The sequence below is a fragment of the Aspergillus melleus genome (assembly GCF_016097325.1).
Source record: "Aspergillus melleus strain CBS 546.65 chromosome Unknown contig9, whole genome shotgun sequence".
NCBI lineage: Eukaryota > Fungi > Ascomycota > Eurotiomycetes > Eurotiales > Aspergillaceae > Aspergillus > Aspergillus melleus.
Genome location: NW_025763378.1, coordinates 141,054 through 163,463, shown reverse-complemented (window position 1 = coordinate 163,463; position 22,410 = coordinate 141,054). Strand labels below are relative to the sequence as shown.

The following is a 22,410-nucleotide window of genomic DNA, read 5'->3' as shown; positions in this document are numbered from 1 at the left end:
CGGAAGCGCCTTGCATTCCTATCTGACCTAGAGATGGATGGTTAAGGCCTCTTTTCCGAGTGTCCGAGCCGAGGTCTGTGGATATAGAATAGTTGTTACGGCTGGAATGGAATCCACCCCCGACAATCTTCACATTTGAAGGCAATTGCTCTCTTAAAGAATGGCATGTGCATATTGTGTACCTACAATTGCAACACACATTTAATCTATGGAACGTTAAATACATACGCAGAAAGGCACTTGACAAGATTCCACGTTAATCATGTTGAATGGTGTTAATTGGCATTAGAAAATTAAGTTAAGAAAAACATAACACCAAAACATAGGTTTGGGTCACTTGCTTCGTCATACATCTCGTCTCGTCTCGTCTCATCATGGTGCCTGCGATCCAAACTCGCTGACCACCCACTGGCAGAACTCCTCCCAATCCTGCTTCCACTGCTGCAGACGCTGGGCCTTGATTCCATCGCCGTTCTCGCCCTGGTCGATGTCAATGATCCACTCATCGTCCGACTGGTCCTCGAAGTGCGACCACCGGATACTGTTCTGTGCGAGAGCGCCCTGTTTTCATATCAGCATCTGTGCGGGTTAACTCGTAAGGATGAAGATCTACTCACCAGGCCAGCCAGTCCCACATTGTCAAATCCTTGAATCACCTGGTAAAAGTCGTAGCTTACGCCGGCAGCGTCCTGGCCCAGCATCGCCGGGTCGTCGTTGCTGATGGCCGTGGGCACTCCATGCGCAATCATCGCCGGCAAGGGATGATGCAGGATGTCTGTCGCCAGACGTAGGACCTCGTTGGAGATGGGACACACCTCCACCATGACGCCGTTCTCAATCACCTGCTCGATCAGGTGAGGGTGCTTGTATAGCGAGAAGCCGTGACCGATGCGACGAGTGCCGAACACCAGGGCATCCACCAGGTTCAGGTCGGTCGAGTTGCCATCACCCAGCGTCTCACCTGCGTGGAAGAAGAAGGGCACCGAGACATTCAAGTTCGCTGCCTGTTCCTGGAACCAGAGCAGCTCCGGCGCCAAATCCGCCAGCGTCCGGCCCAGATCCTCCTGCGCCACCACGTCGTAGCCGCTGAACAGCTCGGGAAACTTCAGCTTGCGCTCCAGCGCAATCTTCATGCTTCGGCTCAGCGCCGCTGTAGTGCCACCGCGCCAGTCGGACCAGATCACCCGCGCGCCCCAGAAATTGCGACCGTTCTCGCTGTCCTTAAACTTCTGCAGTTCCTCTTGCAGCACCGTCCACCAGACGTCGAGGTCCGGGTCCGGGTCCTCGTCGCCCTCATGCACCAGCTTGCCACTGGATCCACCGGCGCGTATCTCCACCCAGTTGATGCCGTCCGCGGCGAGACGGCCGAAAAGACGCTGGTAGAAGGTACGCACGATGGGCTCGTAAGTCAGCAGCGTACCGGCCGGGTCGAACATGGCCTGGAAGCGGCGCCAGATCTCGTCAACACCCAGCTCATGCTGGATGGAATTCTCGGGCTGCACGGCCATCTTGGTTTTGGCGAATGCGAAAAAGCCGTCCTGGCCGCCGGGAAAAGTGCTGACGACGTCGGTCACCAGGACATCCGTGTTGGGCACGTAGTCGGCCGATGTGATGTCCGCGCTGTCGGGCAGGGTCTCGTTCACGTGCGAGAAGGCGATCGTGGCGTTCTCGCGACCCTCGGGGGTATCGAGGCTCTGCGAGGCGCTGATCACCATGCCTTCGGTGTTCACCACGGTCTCCAGAAGCACGTCGAAGGGCAGCATGGCCGTCAGATGCGCGTGCAGCAGCGCGCCCTTGGGCATGCGCCTGACGATGCGCCACAACTTGGTGTCGGCGATGTACGGGCGCGCCAGCGGGAACATCATGCCGGCGAAGCGCTCGTCGGTATGGTTCTGCAGCTCGGCGTAGTGTCGCCAGTAGTCGTCAATCTCCTCCTGACGGATGGCCTTCACCAGGGCGTCGGCCTGTCGCGCCACGGACGACATGTTCTGCCGGAAATCGTAATCTGTTCCGCGTATATTAGCGATCACGCATGACGGTATGGGAATAAATAGGCAACCCACCCTGCCGCTGACGCTTCTCTAGCGTGATCATGTTGGATCGCGCGAGCATGTGCTTCTGCACGATGCTGTCGTTGGCAGAGACCATGGGATCCCATTCCTGAGCAGCTGACCAGGCCGCGAAAGCGACGGTAACGAGACCGAAGACACGCATGGCGGGCGAGAAAGACCGGTGTGAATTCGTGAGGAAGGGAAAAAGTCAATCATCCATTCCGTGCCCAGTTTAAATATTCATTCCCTTCGATGGTGGACGCGCTAGTCGGGCGATGTTTTGGTCGGTGCGGCCTGTAATCAAGGCCGACCCACCGAATGCAGCCCTGATCGTCGATCAATTGCCTGCTTGGGCCTTGAATGCGAGGGAGGAGGAGATATGCAGCTAGCCTAAATCCATGTGCCTTCAGCAGTCCAGCCTTTCCGTGGTGCCCGGTGGCCAATCCGACTAGTTCCTGGACTATTGAGTGACATGTCCGATTCAGCTCGGATGTCGCCGTTTTGCAGGGCCCCCTAGAAGATCTCAATCCAAGCAGACTGGGACAATCTGTCCGTTCAAGACAGTACACTGCGTCTTAGATAAGATCACTATTTTTGGTGTGGGACGGGTGACCCCGTTCTTGACGCAAGGGTTGACGGGCGTGAGATGAATGTAGGGATGACGCGAAGCATCTCCTGAATAATAATGTCCACCCGCGGGCTTCAGCTGCGTTCTTAGATCGATGCGCTAGCCAGATAGGTTGGCCGACGGTCTCGTCTCCTCCTTGTCCAGAAGCATTACACTCAGCCAGCAAATCCCGCACAAGGTGCTAACTTGCAGCTTCTCTTTGCCCGGCAGCACTCCGCAGCACTCCGTACGGAGTAAGCACTGTAGCACACTGTGTACCCAGATCCAAACCATCTGCACCTTCTCCACTATTTTCCCTCTTCATGGCGCCTTGGCTGCTTGTCTTTAGTGTCTCTTGGCGCAAAGCTGAGCTAGCGGGCCCACCAGCGCCCGTGAATGGCCGCAGTCACTGGCGGGGATGATGAATTTCTGCAGTCGTTCTTCCGTGTCTGCGGACTCGCGCAGAGAGCGCGAGAGGAGCTCGAGTTGGAGAAAGTCTGGGCTGAGCTGTAATTGAGCTTGTGTGATGTGGCAGCACCTGCATGCAGCCCTACTTTGTCCGCTCAATCTCGACCAGCCTGTCCTGCACTTTCCCCTCTTCATCTGGACAATTCCTCGATCCCGATGATGGTTGGATCTCGATCATTGGTCTGTTTCTTAGCGGGAGGGTTTGTTTGTTTGTTGACATTCAGTCCGTTGTCTATCAGTAATTGCAATATGACTCACAAAGGATTGATCCGTGCAGGGCTACTGCAATCCTTTAATTAATTTTCGTCCGACCGAGTCTTCCGCGGGGGTCGATAATGCCTCATCGGTTATCTGCGCAGATAACACTTCAGGCTAGGCATTGATTAGCAGTAGTCTCATCAGCTAACGGACTGCTAATGTATTGAATTTGGAAAAGGAAAGAATTGTAACCTGCGACAAAACTTAAACACGAGTCCTGCACTGTGAGAGTCTATCTCTGATTCCTAAGAGCCAAGTGTTGGTCGATTACTAGATATATATTTCTGTTCAACACTATGCTGTCCGGAGGGCATACTGCAGACACATTTATCTCAACTGGAATAATATCTTGATCAAGGCACTGTAGACAGACATGAACTTTATTTGGCTGTGTGTATTGTTCAGCTGGTAATCAACGGAACCCTGGACCCTTATGAAGTGGTGATGGTTCTCATTCCCGAGAAGCTTCACGATTGCCGCATCCGGGTTATCAGATTGAGCACGATCAGATTAAACTTATCGGACATGGCATCCCGCAGATCAACGGTGATTAAGTAGGAACTAAACGGGTGTTAAGCTTATCAGTCGTGATCTCCCTCATCTTAGTCACTCTGACGAGCTCCCATGTACCCGGGTGGAATGCCTCCAAGGTACATCGGGGACCCTGGGGATCAGCCCTTTAATGGCCTCGCGCTCCCCGCAGTCCCCCCATTCAATGTTCAATTTCCCTACACGATTAACGATGCTCAACACATTGAAAATGCCTAGAACCAAGAGTCATTTATCCTCCCTTCCTCTCGAGATCATCGAAATGATCTGCGACGAACTCCCTACTCCCGATCTGGCCGCCCTCGTCGGAACCTGCTGCCATACATACCATCGCACAATTCACCGTTTCGCGCAGCGATATGCAGAAGTATATTTCGACTTCTCTGAACACGGACTCAATCATCTACATGCGATTGCCCAGAATCCCGTTATGTGCCAGTACGTCCAGCGACTGGTCGTGATGGCACCCGAGCCCCATCTCGGCCGCAGTATACAATGGCAATGGAGCGTGGCAGGACATCTACGGAGTCCACTTGATATGCCAATTATTCGACGATTCCGTGATGATTTGGTACACCGTCTGCCACACTGTCGGTCGTTCATCATCTCCCCTATCGCATGCTGTGATCAGTCGCGAGAAGAGACAAGCAACGATCAGCAGCTGAAACCGGACGATGTCGCCACAATTCTGTACGATGTCATGGCTGACGCGTGTCTACCGGTAAAGCTACTATGGTACGGCAAAGGAGTAAACTATACCGCAGAGACGATGAGCGCCAATCGATTACCTAAATGTCTTTTTGGCAAGCCTGGGTTTCGCGCGGCTTGGGGCCAGCTGGAGAATCTCCACCTAGAGCATGATCTCACGCCATACAATTATTCCTTTATTCTAGACTCCATTTGCCATGCGTCCAGCCTCCGAAAGCTCTACCTCAGTCTAGGTCCTAGGGATCTGGCTATGGAATTCTTTGCTCAGCTTAGTAGATCAGAGACTCTACCAAGTACACTTGAACGAATCACACTTGCCTTCACGGCCATTCAGGCAGACGGCTTAATACGCATTCTATACAAATCGCGATTGAGTCTACGCCGGATTGGTTTGACTGGCGTCACGGGGCTCTCCCCGGGCTGGCTGGCAGTGCTGGGCAGTATGCAAAGCCAGTTTCCGCAACTGGAAACTATCGAGTTGGACATGCTTTATGGGTGTGGCGGCGTCACACTGTCAACTCTGTCAACAACTGTGCAGTGCAACTCAGGAAAGACATTTGAGTTACAGACCGGCGGTCGTACATGTTCACAAACGATGGGCATTGGCTTGGAGGACTTAGGAGCACTACCGAGCAATGAGGCCGGGAGTACGGCCTTGGATATGTTGCTAAAGGCGCAGTCACCGGGGGTTGCGGTATGATGGCGGTACAATGATCTGATGAAACTGATATATGCTATGTAATTATTATGGTTGGAGATTAATGCCTCTAAGCTATTGTGCTGTAACCCTAGTTTGGTGTCACCCTTATACGTAAACACACCTACCACAGATGTACCCTAGAGAAGTCGGCCGTGTCAAGACCCAACTTGACCAGTATAGTTCCTTCTTCTGATCCGTCTGTGGCCCCCGCTAAACATGTTACGGTGCTCGGTTGACCAGATCCTCAGTTGCCAAGAAAGCTTTGGAGCCATGAATTTCAACCTAAATATTAACGAATTCATCATGAGCAATGGATAGATCCCGCATTCCGTTATTGACAACTACGCACATGGATTCTCCTTCGCTATGCGTAAGATCGACAGTGATCGGGCAGTGGTTTCTGGTATCGCAGTCAATGCCTCACGCAACGCACACACTCCCAACGACTTGGTGAAGCACGTTTTGCACAATGCAGCCGTCACCTTGGTGCTTGGTGCGTAACCTTTCCCTCCTCGTGCTACAGTTGCCACGTCTACATTTAAAGGCCTTGTTTTGACCATTTCACTGCTTACAGGGCTTTCGGTTTCACCGGTTACCAAGCCCTGCCTGAAAAAAGGCTTGTCACCCGTACAATTACTCCCATCCTAGACTGACTCAGTTTAAATTGGCGAGGCATATCGACAGGAGGGCAAGTTCGACGAGCCAGACTGGCAGAACGCATTCTACGGTTCCGATTACTCTCGATTGCGACGAATAAAGTACAGATATGATTCGGATCAAGTCCTCTATGCACTGGCTGCGGTGGGTAGTGAGGTTTGGAGCCAACAACACGATGGCCGATTGTATCGAGACTGGCTCGCTGCTCGATCAAGACCCGTTGGGCCTCGGGCGTGGTCGGTTATCCGGATGGCAGGCACTAACGCCGGAGAAAGGAAGGCCACTTGAAAGGAGCTAAGAGGCTCATAGTAGTCCGGAGTAAAATCTGCCGTCTCATTCCCTTAGGATCTTCCCAAAAGCCACCAACTAAAACATTAGTACAACCAAAGGTCCAGCCCCGCTAGATTCGGTTCCCCCCTTCTCTAGTGAGCAGCTAGGCCCGTTAGTCGGAGTTAGTTGGTCTTGGATAACTCCTAGGGCCATCTAACACAGGGCCAATCTTAATTTGACTTTGCGTCGAATCTTGGGAACTGTCCGATCTATGGCTGTCATATATGCAGGCAACCCCCCAGCATGTCGCAGGTCCCTTCTAGTTTTTCCTTTGAAAATCATCAACTCTGTGTTGAATCTAGAGCTTTCTTTAGATACAGCAATAAACCCAAGCTAATTCCAGGTTACCTCCCATGATTTCAATCAACATATTTGCCCTACTTCCGAAGAGTCACGAGCATGGCTTTATCCCCATGTCCCTTGACATAGTCAATCAGTTCCATACCAAGAATAGTGGCTATCCCTTCCGCTTCCAACTTTTCCACTTCATCCTTGAACCCACCGGACTGCCAGATTTCCTCCAGGATCGTGGCAACGACAATCCCGTTGCTCTTGGTAATCCGGATGAACTCTCTCAACGCTGGGTCAGGGCCAACGTGACCGAGCGTGAAGGTGCCCACACAGGTCACGATGTCATAGGTATTGTCTTCCGTGGCCATCCGGCGGGTCAAATCAACCTGGGTCAGATTCCGATACACACCTGTCTGTCGGGCCACCTTGAGCATGGCCGGGGACAGATCCGCTCCGTCAATGACCTTCGCGCCGCCGAGGGCAAGAGCCTGGCCCACGAGTCCGGTGCCGCAGCCGGCGTCTAGGATGACGCCGTCGGCGGCCGTGGTGGACGACTCCAGGGCAGCCTGGGCGGCGAGGACAGGAGCAACGTAGTTCTGGGCCTCGTTGGCCACTTCGTCGTTGTAGGTCGAGGCCCATTTCTCGTAGATCTTCATGCAGTGCTGGATGCTGCTGCTTGCACGGGCTTGACCGAGATACAGGTCGGTAGGAGGGGCAACTTGGGTAGGCATATTGGAAGGCCGGGTGAGGTGCGTTGGGTTACTGAAGTATGCTGCTTTGGGGTAACTGGCGCTTTGGGAAGAATAGGGGCTTCAGGGAGCCGGGAAACCAAGTATGGATGGAGGTAAGTTAAGTATAGATGTTGCTTTGGGGCGTTCCACTGGACTGTGTTCGAATGTTCCTGGTTCAGCTTTTTCTGGGCGCACCTCAGGCTTCTTATAACTTTTGCCAGCGGCGGGGTCTGCATATTGACGCACTCAACAGCGCCAATTGTATGCGTGGATTCCATCTGCAGCATCCTCGATCAAAAGGGCCATCGTTGTGCCTGGAAGCTGCGGATAATTGGCCGTGTTGAGGGTTGTGCCTGTGCACCATGCACCTAGCTCATAGGGGCCTGGGTGTGAGGTCATGGTCCTCCCCCTTATGAGCGAATGATTGGCTAATTGAAGCCCAGAACTCGGTATTGTGAACCTTATAGAATTACAATACTGCGGTGGTGGCAATAGGGATGGTGTTGAGCGTAAAGTCCGCACTTTAGTATACAATCCGTATACTGCCACGACCTCTTTCTTCCCTGCCACGACGGCACTCGTCCAGCTACCCCGCTTGTCCCCTACCGCAGAGACTTACGACACGGTCGATCTCACTTTTAATGACGATGCCCCTCATCTGGTGCCAGTAGCGCCTCGGCAGGGGTGCAGTTGCTGGCTTGGCGCTAGCCGGAGGGGAGAAGTCCTTTCATATGAAGCCTACGCAGAGGTAAGAGATTTCAGTCAAGCACGGGGGAGGACAGTAACGCGACAGCACTATAGCACGCTATTTGAATCGAAATGCATAAGCAAAGCAGAGGGACATTTATCACCGATTGAAGTTTGTAGGATATCAATTCCTACTGTAGGCTGGGAGAAAGCAGGCGTCGTTACATAGGGCTAACACCGCGGCTGCCGCAAAAGACCCTCAAGTCTGCGTCAACGCCTGTGGATGACGTAGCAGCAGGCAGATATCCTGATTTCTCCATGCAGGAATCATAAGCCGTAACAATGGCGTGATGTTTCACGAAAAACACCAACCCCCATCGCTGGACGGATGCCCTAGGCATTCAGGCTCTGATCCCGCACCGGTCTAGCGTGGGGAAGTGAGTGGGGTGAGGAATCATCAACATTACTGGTAGAGCCATCCTGGGAAGAAAGATAGAACATATCAGAATGCTTTTGACCTTGACGGAACGAAGTTGGTCAAGCATCATTCGCAGATGATGTCGTCAACCTCATCCGTAATACCCCAATTTCACAGCGACACCGTGCCACAATGTGTAGCCTCCACTAACTTAAGGCAGATCCTTGTAACTTCGCTCAGCCGTACTGCATGATTCTGAGAGGGCTCGTATCACAGGTGCAGGGAATGGTGACTAGAAATACTTGAGCAGAAGACTCCTACCATTTCAGCACCGGAGGGGCAATAGCTGACTTGCGTAGCAGTTGGACCAGCACCAGCCTTTATTCAAATTCGAACTCTCCGTCAGGCGTCCTGTAGGTAAGTGGGTGGGACCGCAGTCTCGTTCCAGTCAAAGTCCACCAAGTAGCCGCTAATGCCATCCATGCTGCTGTGAGAGCCATGAATGCCGGCGTCAATTGTGGTAGTGTTGTCGTAAACGAGGTTCAGGGTCGTGCGGGTGCACTTTTGTAGAGTTACAAAGTGCTTGGGAATGGGAGCTGATGCATGATCGATGAACGACGGGATCCCAGTCTTTATGCCTGCTCATATATCCATCTCAAAATATAAGCTAACATCTACCCCAAAGTATCGAGCAACTTGGCGCCAGGTCACTACGATGTAGAGCAAGGAACCCACATAAGGACCTCAGCATGTAGCGTTGCTTCTTGGGAGGTCTGGCTCGACGAAATCCACGGGCCATCTTTCATTTCGGTGAAGGGAATAGCCAGGCATACTGTCGAGGCCTCTAGAAAGCGAATCAAATGCTGAAATCTGGTTCCAGATATTGTTGATGTCTCACTCAATAGCAGAGGCACTGATCACAACCACAAGGTCCATCTCCAACTTACTGAAACGTGTAATGAGGCCGGAAGAGTTACCCTTGAGACAACCCAATGTTCGTAACAAATGGCTCGGCGCATACATGATAACTGCCAAGTACCTAGCGCACGGACTAGATCAATGGCCTGGGGTTTAAGAAGATCTGATTCCGCCAGCATTTGAACATTGCACACCGCACGCCGTGCCTATTAGTCCCCAAAAGATATACGACACCGATATGGCCCATCTTGCTGTGACCCTATGAACAAAATCTTGCTCAAACAGGTGTCTTCTGATGGGCACATTTTGGGTACAAGGCATATGTAAGGTAGACGATCGTTATCTTCGTCGTGTTTTCCGGTATTGGTCAGAACCGATTAATCATGGATGATGATTTCCCTGGGTTTCAGACTGACTATCGGGAAGAGTGGCTAGACGAACTTCTTGAGCCTCAATATTTCTTGAGAAAGCAGAGACTTGATAATCGCCCGGTCGCTTCTGCTCTCACTAATTCCTCGCTCTCTCGGTCTTTCGACCATATGTCGTTGGCTCTGGCGATTTATCACTGGCGCTGCGACGAACTTAGGTCTCGCGAGGCGTTGCATGCTCCGGGAATCCCAGCTGGAGGCTCTGCGCTGCAGCAGTCAATTCCTTATCAGGCGATCTGTTGTGCACGTATTGTCGGCCGTTTTGGCTAAACAAGGAGATCAATTGCTGGAATCACACCAGGATCCATGCATCACAAGGGGGGCTGATAGCGACAAGGGCAAGGTTTACTCGATCGCCATGCTGAACAGCGTCTTTCTCAGGTAATCGAGAAAACTGGATTTTCAACGCCCGTCTATGGACATCCCGACGCGCTTAGCTGGGGCCAGAAGTGCAGACCGGCGATTAGAGGATGAGGATGAGTCATGGCGGATGGCGCCATTTTAAAGCATTATATTGGGGGCGTTCCCCGATATCCAAGACAATCCACGCCATCTACACCAAGTGCTCGTTCTTTACAGAATGGCTGCTTCACCTCTTTTCACTGGAATAGAGGTGGCCAAGACAAATGAACATATCGAGGCCAAACACGTTGCGCGACAGGCGGAGGTTTGTCGGCAGCTTTACCCGTCCAACGATATCCAAATCCAAACGATTGCAGGAGGAATCGCCATCAAGACCCTTCCTGAATTTGTGGGCAAGTTGAACCGGATAGTCGGCCTCGGCATGGACAACAAGGTCGAGGAACAAGATTTGCGCGACGTTGAAACTCTACTCCAACCCATCGGGCTCGAACCTGAGATCCACCTCTGTGCGCTGGCACATCCATCCGCACTGCAATCTCTCAACTCGTGTGGGTACGCCGTTAGACATTTCCTAACTACATATGTGTGTTCCCCAGGCGACGTGGCCACGCAACAGCGTCGCACGGCAGTGGAGGACGGGGTCACTATATCCCGAGTCACCGAGCATGAGACAGAAAAGTTTCTTCAGGCTTCAGTTGCGGGATTCGAAGATGGAGGCCGATCACCGGACCTTCTTCGACTCCTTGCACGCCTTGCAGCGGGCAGGGACGACACCTATCTATATGTCGCGACGATCGACCACCAGATTGCCGGGACCGCCGCCATGGCCGTCATCGACTCCCCCAACGGAGGGGTAGCGCACCTGTATTTGGACAGCAGCCTCCCTCGACATCGTGGGAAAGGGGTGCATGCCGCTCTCATTCGTGCCCGGGTGCTCGAAGCGCATCGACTTGGCTTGGATCTGGTCACGATGACGACGAGTGCTGGAAGCGGCAGTGCGCGAAGTGCCGAGAGAGCAGGGTTTCGACTTGCTTATACGAAAGGAATCTTCACGAAAAGGGTTCGGTAGGATGTAGTGCGTCCGTTTCCTTGATGACTGGTGGCTATTAGAAGCTTTCACGCATTTGCCCCAAATGCCCTCTCATTGTTGAGCGAGGCATCGGCGTCATCCATGCTGCCCTCACGATCGCGGATTGTTTTCAACCACTATAATGGGGGAATCGATTCTGTTTGGCCGATCAATCTCGACGATATAGGTGGGATGGGAGGATGCCAGTGGCCATGAAACGTGAATTTGCATAAGAACAATCTAGAGGAGAGAGAGAGGGATCATTAGCCGATGGAAATTCCAAATTTGTGAAATGAAATGGGAATCCGAACCGAGACAAGTGAAGATCCCAAGGGGAAAAGGAGACCGACGGCACGTGCTTGTCACGTGGCGACTCAGCCGCGTCTCTTTCCTTCTCTTCCTTTTTTCGTAGTTATCCAGGGTCTCTTTTAGATGAACCCGGTCACGTCCAACTTCACAGCCATGCAGGCAGTTCCTAGTTCCTACGGAGTGGTCTTTCCCAATTAAAAGTCCTGCCTGGCCCAGGGTCCACCGGTCGATCCCCAATAATAACCCAATCTGATCTATCACTTGGCAAGATCGAGCGGCAAACCAACTCCCAACTCCCAAGCGACCGTCTAAACCTCGGTCGGCGTTCAGTCGGCGTTTCAAGATGGAACAGGCTGAAAATCAAGACCGCATGGATCCCTAAGTGTCAATTGGGCCGGCCTCCAGCTTCAAGGCGTTATTAAGGCTGTGCGGATCTGCCGATGAACTCCACCCCGATACTCCCGAATATTGGGCCGATCCCATTTTTGGGGTGGATTTCTTGGGAAGGTCGACCAGGGGTTCCTGACATGATTCAGGTCTGTTGCCCAATACCTGTGGAGAATAGCCATTATTGTCCAATGCGACACTCGTAGCCCCATTAGTTGATCGTCACCTGAACTGGTCCTGCCCGACGCGTCCGTTTGGCGTGAAACATGTGCGAGAGGGTTGAAGAATGTCGCTGACATCCTTCTAGGGGAATGTACGGGGTATGCTCCAAACTATAAGAGCGGTTTGCGCCCTCGGGATCGCAGCCAAGCTTCCTGCATGCCCTCCCCCTTGATTTACTTGTCCGCTGCCAGATCCCAGGAACGCGCCTCGGGGTAGAAACTCGCCATGCTGCGCAAGGCCATTCTCTCTCTCGCTCTCCCCATTCTGGGTGTCCAGGGCCTGCTGGGCATCAATGAGTACGATTACGTCGTCGTGGGCGGCGGTACTGGGGGCAATGTGATTGCCACTCGCCTGGCAGAGAAAGACTTCAAAGTTGCTCTGGTGGAGGCTGGCGGACATTACGAGTTGCAGTCTTTTGCTGCTGTTCCAGCCGCCGATGCTTTGCCCGTGGGCTCCAGTCCCGATGTGAAGTCTTCGATAGACTGGGGGTTCATCACCGAGGCTTTCCCCGGAGCCAACAATCGCGCCATTCATTTCGCGCGTGGTAAAACGCTGGGTGGGTCGTCGGCGTTGAACTTTATGATTTATCAAAGGTGAGTTTTGACTTCGATTTCAGAGCTTCTGTTTTGGCACACCACTAATATCGCGCGCGCGCAAGACCAACCGTCGAATCCATGCAGCAATGGGCGGATGCGGTCGATGATAACAGCTACACCTTCGACGAGGTACTACCCTTCTACAAGCGCAGCACGCACTTCACTCCACCAAACACGGATTACCGATTCCCCAACGCCTCGGCCAAATACGACGAGTCCGCCTTTGAAGAGAAGGGCGGCCCCCTGGAGGTCTCCTATGCCAACTACGCCATGCCCTTCTCGACCTGGATGAAACTGGGCATGGAGGCAATCGGCATCGAAGAGGTGCAGGACTTCAACGGTGGCTCCCTGTTGGGCTCGCAGTATTGCTCGTCAACCATCCGCCCCAGCGACCAAACTCGCAGCAGCTCCGAGTCGTCGTTCCTCAAATCGGCACCTGGATCCCTGCACATTCATGCGAACACGTTGGCCAAGAAGATTGTCTTCGACAAGAACAAGAAGGCAACGGGCGTACAGATCAAAGGCCCCCTCGGTGCGATTTCTACTCTCAAGGCGAGCAAAGAAGTGATTGTATCTGCCGGTGCATTCCAATCCCCCCAACTGCTCATGGTGTCCGGAGTCGGCCCTGCAGACACGCTCAAGGAGCATGAGATCGAGGTCATTGCCAACCTTCCCGGTGTCGGCCAGAACATGTGGGATCATCCTTTCTTCGGGCCCAGCTATCGTGTCAACGTCACAACGTTCACCAAGATTGCCCGCGACCTGCTCTACCTGCTCGGCCAATTCCTGAACACCGTCGTCACCAAAAAGGGGCCTCTCACCAATCCCATCGCCGACTTTCTCGCATGGGAGAAGATCCCGGCCAAGCTGCGCTCCTCGTTCTCGGCACAGGTGCAGAAGACTTTGCAGCAGTTCCCGAAGGACTGGCCCGAGGCCGAGGTCAGTGTCGCTTTCCCTTACCCTCGCGTAGTTGTGCATGTAAACTGACGACCATCAAAAAGTATATTTCCGGAGCTGGTTACATCGGAAACTTCTCCGACCTCCTGACCACTCAGCCCCAGGATGGCTCGCAGTATGCTTCGATGTTGGGTGTCCTCGTGGCTCCGACCTCTCGCGGCAACGTCACACTGAAATCTGCCGACACCGCAGATCTCCCCTTGGTCAACCCCAACTGGCTGGCCACCGAATCTGATCAGCAGGTCGCCATCGCTATGTTCAAGCGCATGCGTGAAGCGTTCCAGAGCAAGGCCATGGCTCCCGTTGTTATTGGCGAGGAATACTACCCCGGCAACAAAGTCAGCTCGGACGAGCAGATCCTCGATTTTATCCGCAACCACGTCATGACGCTGTGGCACCCGGCTTGCACCTGTAAAATGGGCACCCAAAACGACGAGATGGCTGTGCTCGATAGCCAGGCTCGTGTGTATGGCGTCAGTGGACTCAGGGTTGTTGACGCCAGCTCCTTCCCCATTTTGCCCCCGGGCCATCCCCAATCCACCGTTTGTAAGTTCATTCGTGATGCAGAGCCCCATAAAATCGGTACTAACAGTTGTAACAGATATGCTGGCTGAAAAGATTGCCGATCTCATTGTTAGAAAGTCTGCGTAGAAGGCTCCTAGCCCGGAATTCGGCTATGCTCCTCCCGACCACAATCATATTTCTATTTAATCTGTTATATTACTTTTCTCTCTCTCTCTCTCTCTATATATATTTCTCTCGTATATAATCAATGATTATCACATTTTTCATTTCGGTCTTGACAATATTAAAGTATCGGCTCCACCAGGTTTTCGAGATGGGCGATCACAGCCCAGAGATACGGGGACGACTGCGAGAAGTAATTAATCTATCAAAGTGCTGCAGGACGATTCTGTTCACCTCCTCGTGAGACCCGGACGCCAGATAAGCACAATTATCCACCAAAATTGAATATTTTAGTGATTTCCCCAGTCAGGGCCAAGCGATCCTTGATCTATTCCCGGGGAAAGACGGCCAACGCCAGCCATCCGAGGGTCAGACCACTTGATAGCCGCGGAGATTGTGTTCTAGAAGACCAAATGGAATTTGTCAAGCGCGCTGTCTTGCTTTTATTTATCAGTGAGTAAAACAACCCCCCCGCCAAGGCCGATGATCGGGGAAGGGGAAATGTTCTCCGTGGAGCGAGCAGCATGGTACGGTATATGGTCCATAGTAATGAATATTAATGGCAGAAAGTCAGTCGCCGTTTCATGGGCCCTTCACACGATCTGATCACTCTGCTCTCACCACAATTGACAAATCTTCGGCATGGAGTAGACGTAGTCTTATATGGATGCAAGGTTAGTGCACTGCACAAAATGTGTATAAACCGGCCTGACATAAGCGGTCGGCACGAGATCGGAGCCTTGGATATCAGGCTTATCAGGCCTCGTCCTTATCAGGCCAATTCAGGCGACGGCGACACATGACACAACCGTCGACTAATCGGGCTGATAACGGCCTGAGGTTCTCGTCACGGTATCGTCCGAAGCCCTAGCTGAGACTCGGCTTCGTCTTATCGCTCGCTATGCAGGAAGTGGCAACGATGCCTTGAGAATTCATATATAGTAGTCCCTCGATCCGGCATGGGCAACATGTATCTCAACCAACCATTCCTCGGCCCAGAATGGCGACTATTACCCCGGACCCCGCGAAACCCATCCCTGTCGAGACGTCGGACGAGATTTCCGCGTCCAAGATTCAAGATGTCTCCGACCTAGGCGCCGTTATCGATTCGCGGGCCGAGCGATCTCTGGTCTGGAAGTTCGATCTGCGCATCCTGCCAGTGCTGGCCATCATGTACCTCTTCAACAGTCTTGATAAATCCAACCTAGGCAATGCCAAAACGGCAGGGTTAGAAGGTGCGTACTATCCAGCCCTGCTTGCGTTATGGCTTTGTGGCATCTTGTGGGGTTAGAAGCTGACTGGTACCCCAGAGACCCTCAATCTCAAAGGAGGGCAATACAATCTGATTCTTAGCATCTTCTTTATCCCCTACGTCCTAACGGCTCCCTTCCTCGGTATACTGGGCAAGAAATACGGCCCCAACGTGGTGCTACCCTGCATGATGTTCGGCTTTGGTCTATGCACAATCCTGGTGGTGGCCGTCTTCAATTTCAGCGGACTGCTGGCCATCCGATGGTTCCTGGGCATGGCCGAGAGTGCTTTCTTCCCTCTGGTCATTTACTATCTCACCACGTATGTACCCTTGTTCTTCATACTCCCTGCATACGAACCGGTCTAACCCACATTCTCAGATTCTACCGCCGTGGAGAACTAGCCCGGCGCCTGGCCATCTTCTATGCCGCACAGAGCATTGCATCGGCATTTTCCGGTCTGCTTGCTTTCGGCGTCTTCCAAATCAAATCCGGACCCTTGGCTGAATGGCGCTATCTATTCCTCATCGAAGGCGGCGGGACCGTACTTTTCGCCATCTTTGCCTTCTGGTACCTGCCGCAGTCAGCATCAGAGGCATCCTTCCTTTCCTTCGAAGAACGAGAACTGGCGCACCTGCGATTGCAAGTGGACAGTTCCGCCGTGGTGAACGAGAAGCTAAACATCCGCGACGCCCTCCGAGTCTTCAAGCAGCCCACCAGCTGGGCCATTATCGCTATTCAAATTTGCCTCGGCGTGCCTCTGCAGTCCGTGCAGCTCTTCCTGCCTCAAATTATTCAGCGACTCGGGTACGGCACCGTGAAAACCAACCTCTACACTGTGGCGCCGAACGTCTCCGGTGCCGTGGTACTGCTGATCCTCGCCTTCTGCAGCGATTGGACCCGGTGGCGGTTCCCGTTCGTGGCGCTGGGTTTCCTGTTCACGTTTATCGGCTTCGTGATCTATTCTTCCATCGATGTCGAGTCCGCACTGGGGGTTGCGTACTTTGCTTCGTTCATGATGACCTGGGGAACTTCAGCACCGTCGGTTCTTCTGGACGTGTGGTATAACAACAACATTGCCAATGAAGGTCGTCGCATGCTGCTGACTAGCATTGCCGTCCCCATGGCCAACCTAATGGGCGTCGTGAGCTCGAATATCTTCCGCAATCAGGACGCGCCCAAGTATATGCCCGCCCTCGTCACGACGGCAGCGTTCGGCGGGACGGGAATTATCCTAACCCTGCTGCTGGGTTCGTGGATGATGGTGGACAACAAGCGCCGGAACTCCAGGCAAGGCTTGAATCTACGGGCGCAAGACGTCCCGACAGAAAGGCTTCGCGATGGACCGGACAGTCCGGATTTCCGATGGTGCTATTAAGAATGCTCTGTGATAAGATAGAATTAATGACCTAAATGATATACCCTGACTGCTTAATCAACATGATAATGTCATTTCTCTGTGTAAGATTTAGCATAATCGGTATTAGTACTCGCATGATGTGATAAGTTATTCAGTTAGGTTTTAATAGAAAGTTTTGCAGCCTCTCCATACCGCTATTACATATAAGCTTGGTCTTGCTTTCGTATCCGTGCGGTCTCAATGTAATCTCAGCCCTGAACCTATTCAGCTGACCACTCAGGCAATCCAGAACCAAATCCGCTCTGTTGCCATTAGCCAGGAAAGCACTGAGAGCCGGAAACTGTAACTCACCGAGGAAGTTCCGTGGCCGAGGCTCCTCCCATAATGCCTCCAACTGATCAGCTTCTGCCTTGCCTGACCACAGATCCATGTCCTGCACCTTGACGAACTTAGTACGCTTGGCAATCTTATATCCTAGAAACAAGCTTGCGAAAATAGGAATGTCGATATACGGCGGCACAAACGTCTTGGCGCTGAACTTGCCCGGAAAGAAGGCGTCGAAGCCATTGAAGAACGCAACGATGGTGGAGAACGCGATGGCAAAGTAGGCAAGAAAGGGCTGAAAAGGCGTTTTGAAGGGTAAGTCTGTCCGCGGGATGCCATGGTGCTTCAGACCCGCGTAGAATCGCGTGTAGGTGATGGCCACGGAGGCCCAAACGATCAGCGTGCTGACTGAGCTCAGATTGCTGATCCAGAAGAAGACTTCCGCGGCGCTGGCCGAAACGTTGAGATAGACGAGAAGGCTGAGAGCGGCGGTAACTCCCACGCAGGCGTACGGGACACCAAACTTCTCGTAGCGCAGGATTCGCGGCGCCTTTCCGTCCAGCGCGGTAGAATAGAGGATTCGTGTCGAAGCGTAGAAGAACGAGTTGCCGGCAGACAGCGCTGAAGAGAGGATGACGGCGTTGATGATCGAGGGCAGCACTTTGATGCCACTGTTGGAGATGGCGATGACGAATGGACTGGCGCCTGCCCCTTCGGCGCCATGGCTGATGGCATTCAGCAAACGCTGATCGCGCGACGAAACGCACAGTCCAACTAGGAAGACACTGCCAACGTAGAAGATAGCAATACGCCAGAAGACTCGGCGTACGGCCTTAGGTATGTTGCGTCGCGGGTTCTCTGTTTCACCCGCCGCCACGACAACCATCTCGCTCCCACCGTAACTGAAGGTTGCCTGGATGAAGACCTTCCAGAAGGCCAGAAACCGTCCGAGATCGCCGGTCTTCAAATACTCCTGCATGGGACCGGGGTCCTTCCAGTATCGGAACCCGATTCGATCGTGGTTGGGACCGCCGCCAAGGGTGATTATGAACATGAGAATCATCAGGCCCACAATAGTGAGGAGCTTGATGGACCCCAGAATGAATTCCAACTCCCCGTAAACGCGCACGGGGAGACAGTTAAGCAAGAAAATCGCGATGTACAGGATGGTGATCCACACGGCGGGATCGACGCCGTTGGGCCAGTACTCAATGATCAGTGCAGCCGCGCTGATCTCGATGGGAACCCCGATGGCAAACTGATACCAGTAATTCCAGCCCAGCGTGAACCCCAGCGCCTCGTCCACAAACCGCGCAGCATAGACTGGCACGGCACCGGGCAGTGGCAGCCAAGCAGCCATCTCACCCATACTGTTGATCACGGCGTACAGATTGAAGCCGGTGATCGCGTAGGCCAACACGGCGGACAAGGGACCAGCCAGAGACAGCACCTGGCCCATGCCCACAAAGAGCCCCGTTCCGATGGCCCCGGAAAGTGCCAGGAACTGCACATGTCGCGACTTCAAGCGACGTTGTAAAGTGCCGACATTCTTCTGCTCCTGCGCGTACTTCTCCCTCTGGGCCGCGTCGACCTCCTCCACACGAGTATCCAGGTGGATCGTATCAGTGCGTAGTTTCGCGTCATCGCCGAGGGTCGACATGGTGGCCTTTCCTTTTCTCTATTTCTCTTTGTCTTCTTTTGTGTTCTTGTCGGCGGCGTAGTTTTTGCTATTACCTAACCCCAACGTATGGGATTGATCTTCGGTATAATATCGGTATAACTCAGCACATGCATTCACCAAGGGGGCGGGGAAGAAAACTAGCGGTCGACTAAGTCACCTTCATAAGGCTAGAACAGCGAGCCCATATTCTCCATGCCACGGGGAGGTGTCCAGGCAAGATATCCCACGATGCAACCCTCCAGCAGCCCTAAAGAGATACTTTTACTTTTTACCCCAGACTGCCAAGCAGCGCGCGGGCAGTGAATTAATTGGTTCCATTGCGAGACAAGCGGAGTGAGCCGTCGTTCCACGGTTTCATGCTGACTTCATTGGGTGGAAGGATGTCGGTGGCTTGGATCGTTGCGTTGTTATCGTGAGATCTTCGCCGTCGGCTGTTTGCCCCTCCATTCCTTCCTTCCTTCCTTCCCCTTCTCGCTCACGGATTCTACAATCTACCAAGATGACGCGCACCCAGGAAACCGATCCTCCCCCCTTCGGCCATGAAATGAGAAAGCTGTTCTCATTTGCTCCCGGATATCGCAATCTTAACCACGGTAGGCGCAATACCTATTCCCTTCCACCCCGCCTCGATGATATTTAGATTGTAGGGCTGACTCTCCAGGGTCCTACGGCACCTCCCCGTCTGCCATTCGAAAAAGGGCAGAGGATCTACGGCTGAAATGGGAGGCACGGCCATGTCCCTTTATCAAATATGACTTTCCGCTGCTGTTGGACGAATCTCGCGCCGCCGTCGCTGACTTCCTGGGGGTGCCTGTGTCGACCGTCGTCTACGTAGTCAACGCTACGACAGGCGTCAATACGGTGCTGCGCAACCTGGCCTGGAACCCGGATGGCAACGACGAAATCATCCAACTCGACGTGATCTACAGCGCCTGTGGCAGTACGACCAAATACGTCTGCGAGGCCTCCGAGGGTCGAGTGCGCACGAGGGAGGTTCGCGTGGATTACCCCGTCGAGGACAAGGACTTTGTCGCGGCCTTTCGAGCTGCCATTCAGGCGTCGCGTCGTGAAGGTCGCAACCCTCGCATCGCCATCTTCGATACCGTCTGCTCCAACCCGGGGTTGCGGCTGCCCTTCGAGGCGCTGACCGCGGTCTGTCGCGAGGAGGGCGTTCTGAGTCTGATTGACGGAGCCCATGGTATTGGCCACGTTGAGTTGAACTTGGCGAAGTTGGATCCCGACTTTCTCGTGAGTAACTGTCACAAGTGGCTGTTCACTCCACGCTCGTGCGCCGTCTTCTACGTGCCCGAGCGCAACCAGGCGATGATACGCAGCACGCTGCCCACTAGCATCGGGTTCGTGCCGCGGTCGGCATCATCCGACGACCAGCCTGGGACAAATGCGGCGGAAAAGAGTGAGTTTGTGCGCAATTTTGAGTTCGTAGGGACCCTCGATACCATCCCGTTCATCACGGTGCCCGCGGCCATTGAGTGGCGGCGCACGGTCGGAGGAGGCGAAAAGAAGATCATGGGCTATTGCACTCAGCTGGCGCAAGATGGAGGCAAGCTGGTGGCTGATATACTGGGGACACGGGTGCTTGACAACAAGACCAACACATACACGGACTGCTGCATGTCTACAGTGCTGTTGCCCATTGAGCTATCCACCTCATCGCCGGTCACTCTTCCCTGGAAGGGGCACCGCGTGTCAGTGTCAGACTGGATGCAACAGACGCTCATTGAGGACTATCAGACCTACCTGCCCGTCTTCCCTTTTCAAGAACGCTGGTGGACTCGACTGAGTGGGCAGATCTATCTGGAGATGAGCGACTTTGAGTGGGCCGGTCACACCTTGGTGGAATTGTGTGCGAAACTGAAGGAAGCTTTGCATGAGTCGTAAGGAGTTGATAGTGCAGCTACTGGTCCAAGTTTACCCCTTTAGCGACAGCACCAAAGACCTCTACCGCATGTCCCAAGTATTCCTGCACGCCTTCGGCGCGTGGAGGCATATCGCTGCCTAACAGCAACAATCGCTCGACCTCGTGTCCTTCTCCCACGCCCTCTCCAACCACTACTTCGTACAGAGCCTTCATAGCTTTATCTTTATCCCCATTTGGCTTAAAATTGCCACTCGTAAAGACCTGCAGCATCTGGCCCGCCATGGTGCCGCGGTAGTCCTCGGGCAGAGGAGTCTCTCCGATCAGGCCAGCCTTGGGCATGTTTGTGTTGAAAGTTCCCAGCACCACCGTCAGGGTCCGGACGTTGAACGGCGCCAGCTCCTTAGCGAGTACTTTTGTGAGACCTAGCAAGCAATGAGCTCCCATGCCTGTCGCAGAGGTGATTCAATTTACCGTCGAGACCCGCCTTAGCCCCTGCATACGGCCCCATGGTTTCTCGTCCGTCCAGCGAAGCACCGCTGCTCATATTAACGACGATTCCGGACCGACGCCGCCGCATATGCGGCAGCACCGCGCGGATCAGCCGCAAAGGACCGAAGTACATGGTTTCCATCTGCGCACGCACCTCTGCCTCGCTGGTCGTCTCGACGGGGGCAAAGATTGAAAAGCCCGCGTTGTTGACCAGCACGTCGATCTCTTCGCCCGTGGCTTCTAGCTCTGTGATCACGTTGCCGCTCGAGGGGCTATCGACGTCGAGCGAAATCCATTTTCCGCCCTTGCTCTCCACTTCCTTCACCAGCTCGGGCGTCCGGGAGGGACTGCGCGACGTGGCGATTACTCGGTGACCGCCAGCTTGGGCAAACCGCACCAGGGATAGACCGAAGCCGGAGGAGCAGCCGGTGATGAACCAGGTGAGCTGTTTCTTGGGTGCGGTAGTCATGGTGATGGGCGGATTCCTCGAGAACAAATGGCTAGACAGAAGGCGAAAGAGATCTTGACACGATTGTAGGGTTGCTTCGAGTTCCCAGGAGACGCATTCCAGTCGGTACTTATAGCAGATCTCCAAGAGCTGACAATTAAACGATCCCAACTTCACAACATCTCAATACTACTACCTATGTCGACGGAGTTAGCGGAGCTTACCGGCCTGTCGCCATAAGGTCTAAGTCCGTCTTTTCCCCCGGAGGCAGTGAGCAATACTCAATTTCCTTAGTGACATGTTAGACAAGACTCGGTCGGGCCGTGATTTCTGTCAAAGGTGTGTGGGACACAGTGTAGTAGCATGGTCTCGTTGAGAATCCATTTCCGTTGACAGTTCCTCTGGTCAGATGGTTTGATTTCAATTCACTAGTAGGGATGCTCCTTCGAAGGTAGAGAGTGGGCGATGTTCATTCCGTTTTGCCTGAGAAACGCGCCTGGAGGCCTGCCGAATCAGGCCACCTGCTGCCTGTCACGTGTGTGGGATGCAAACCAAGCAAACACCCTCGAACGCGACCTTGACTCAGTC

The 22,410-nt window shown here is 53.5% G+C and overlaps 9 protein-coding genes across 9 annotated transcripts; 5 read left to right on the top strand and 4 right to left on the bottom strand.

The window, feature by feature from the left end:
* Positions 1 to 539: 539 nt before the first annotated feature.
* LDX57_012727 (adenosine deaminase family protein) lies at positions 540 to 3,191 on the bottom strand. Its single transcript, XM_046094477.1, has 2 exons — positions 2,064 to 3,191; positions 540 to 2,005 (listed from the first exon to the last, which is right to left on the bottom strand). Exons 1-2 carry the CDS (start codon positions 2,212 to 2,214, stop codon positions 573 to 575), a joined length of 1,584 nt encoding a protein of 527 aa, XP_045950456.1. The 5' UTR covers positions 2,215 to 3,191; the 3' UTR covers positions 540 to 572.
* A 959-nt stretch (positions 3,192 to 4,150) lies between these two features.
* Positions 4,151 to 5,437, top strand: LDX57_012726 (uncharacterized protein). The gene has a single exon (XM_046094476.1). The coding sequence runs from the start codon at positions 4,196 to 4,198 to the stop codon at positions 5,339 to 5,341; it is 1,146 nt and encodes a 381-aa protein (XP_045950455.1). The 5' UTR covers positions 4,151 to 4,195; the 3' UTR covers positions 5,342 to 5,437.
* Positions 5,438 to 6,705: 1,268 nt separating this feature from the next.
* On the bottom strand, positions 6,706 to 7,350 carry LDX57_012725 (class I SAM-dependent DNA methyltransferase; the record flags this gene model as incomplete). Its single annotated transcript, XM_046094475.1, has 1 exon — positions 6,706 to 7,350. The coding sequence occupies one exon, from the start codon at positions 7,348 to 7,350 to the stop codon at positions 6,706 to 6,708; it is 645 nt and encodes a 214-aa protein (XP_045950454.1).
* Positions 7,351 to 10,381: 3,031 nt separating this feature from the next.
* LDX57_012724 (uncharacterized protein) lies at positions 10,382 to 11,233 on the top strand (the record flags this gene model as incomplete). Its single annotated transcript, XM_046094474.1, has 1 exon — positions 10,382 to 11,233. The coding sequence occupies one exon, from the start codon at positions 10,382 to 10,384 to the stop codon at positions 11,231 to 11,233; it is 852 nt and encodes a 283-aa protein (XP_045950453.1).
* A 1,143-nt stretch (positions 11,234 to 12,376) lies between these two features.
* On the top strand, positions 12,377 to 14,355 carry LDX57_012723 (GMC family oxidoreductase; the record flags this gene model as incomplete). Its single annotated transcript, XM_046094473.1, has 4 exons — positions 12,377 to 12,744; positions 12,810 to 13,686; positions 13,749 to 14,250; positions 14,306 to 14,355. The coding sequence occupies 4 exons, from the start codon at positions 12,377 to 12,379 to the stop codon at positions 14,353 to 14,355; spliced, it is 1,797 nt and encodes a 598-aa protein (XP_045950452.1).
* A 940-nt stretch (positions 14,356 to 15,295) lies between these two features.
* Positions 15,296 to 19,352, bottom strand: LDX57_012721 (uncharacterized protein). The gene is made up of 3 exons (XM_046094471.1): positions 19,164 to 19,352; positions 17,353 to 19,083; positions 15,296 to 17,303 (listed from the first exon to the last, which is right to left on the bottom strand). Exons 2-3 carry the CDS (start codon positions 18,983 to 18,985, stop codon positions 17,278 to 17,280), a joined length of 1,659 nt encoding a protein of 552 aa, XP_045950450.1. The 5' UTR covers positions 18,986 to 19,083; positions 19,164 to 19,352; the 3' UTR covers positions 15,296 to 17,277.
* LDX57_012722 (putative MFS transporter) lies at positions 15,392 to 17,019 on the top strand (the record flags this gene model as incomplete). The annotated part of the gene is made up of 3 exons (XM_046094472.1): positions 15,392 to 15,626; positions 15,702 to 15,963; positions 16,023 to 17,019. 3 exons carry the CDS (start codon positions 15,392 to 15,394, stop codon positions 17,017 to 17,019), a joined length of 1,494 nt encoding a protein of 497 aa, XP_045950451.1.
* A 153-nt stretch (positions 19,353 to 19,505) lies between the features above and the next one.
* On the top strand, positions 19,506 to 20,905 carry LDX57_012720 (uncharacterized protein; the record flags this gene model as incomplete). Its single annotated transcript, XM_046094470.1, has 2 exons — positions 19,506 to 19,599; positions 19,668 to 20,905. 2 exons carry the CDS (start codon positions 19,506 to 19,508, stop codon positions 20,903 to 20,905), a joined length of 1,332 nt encoding a protein of 443 aa, XP_045950449.1.
* A 16-nt stretch (positions 20,906 to 20,921) lies between these two features.
* On the bottom strand, positions 20,922 to 21,843 carry LDX57_012719 (uncharacterized protein; the record flags this gene model as incomplete). The annotated part of the gene is made up of 2 exons (XM_046094469.1): positions 20,922 to 21,307; positions 21,357 to 21,843. 2 exons carry the CDS (start codon positions 21,841 to 21,843, stop codon positions 20,922 to 20,924), a joined length of 873 nt encoding a protein of 290 aa, XP_045950448.1.
* Positions 21,844 to 22,410: the final 567 nt, after the last annotated feature.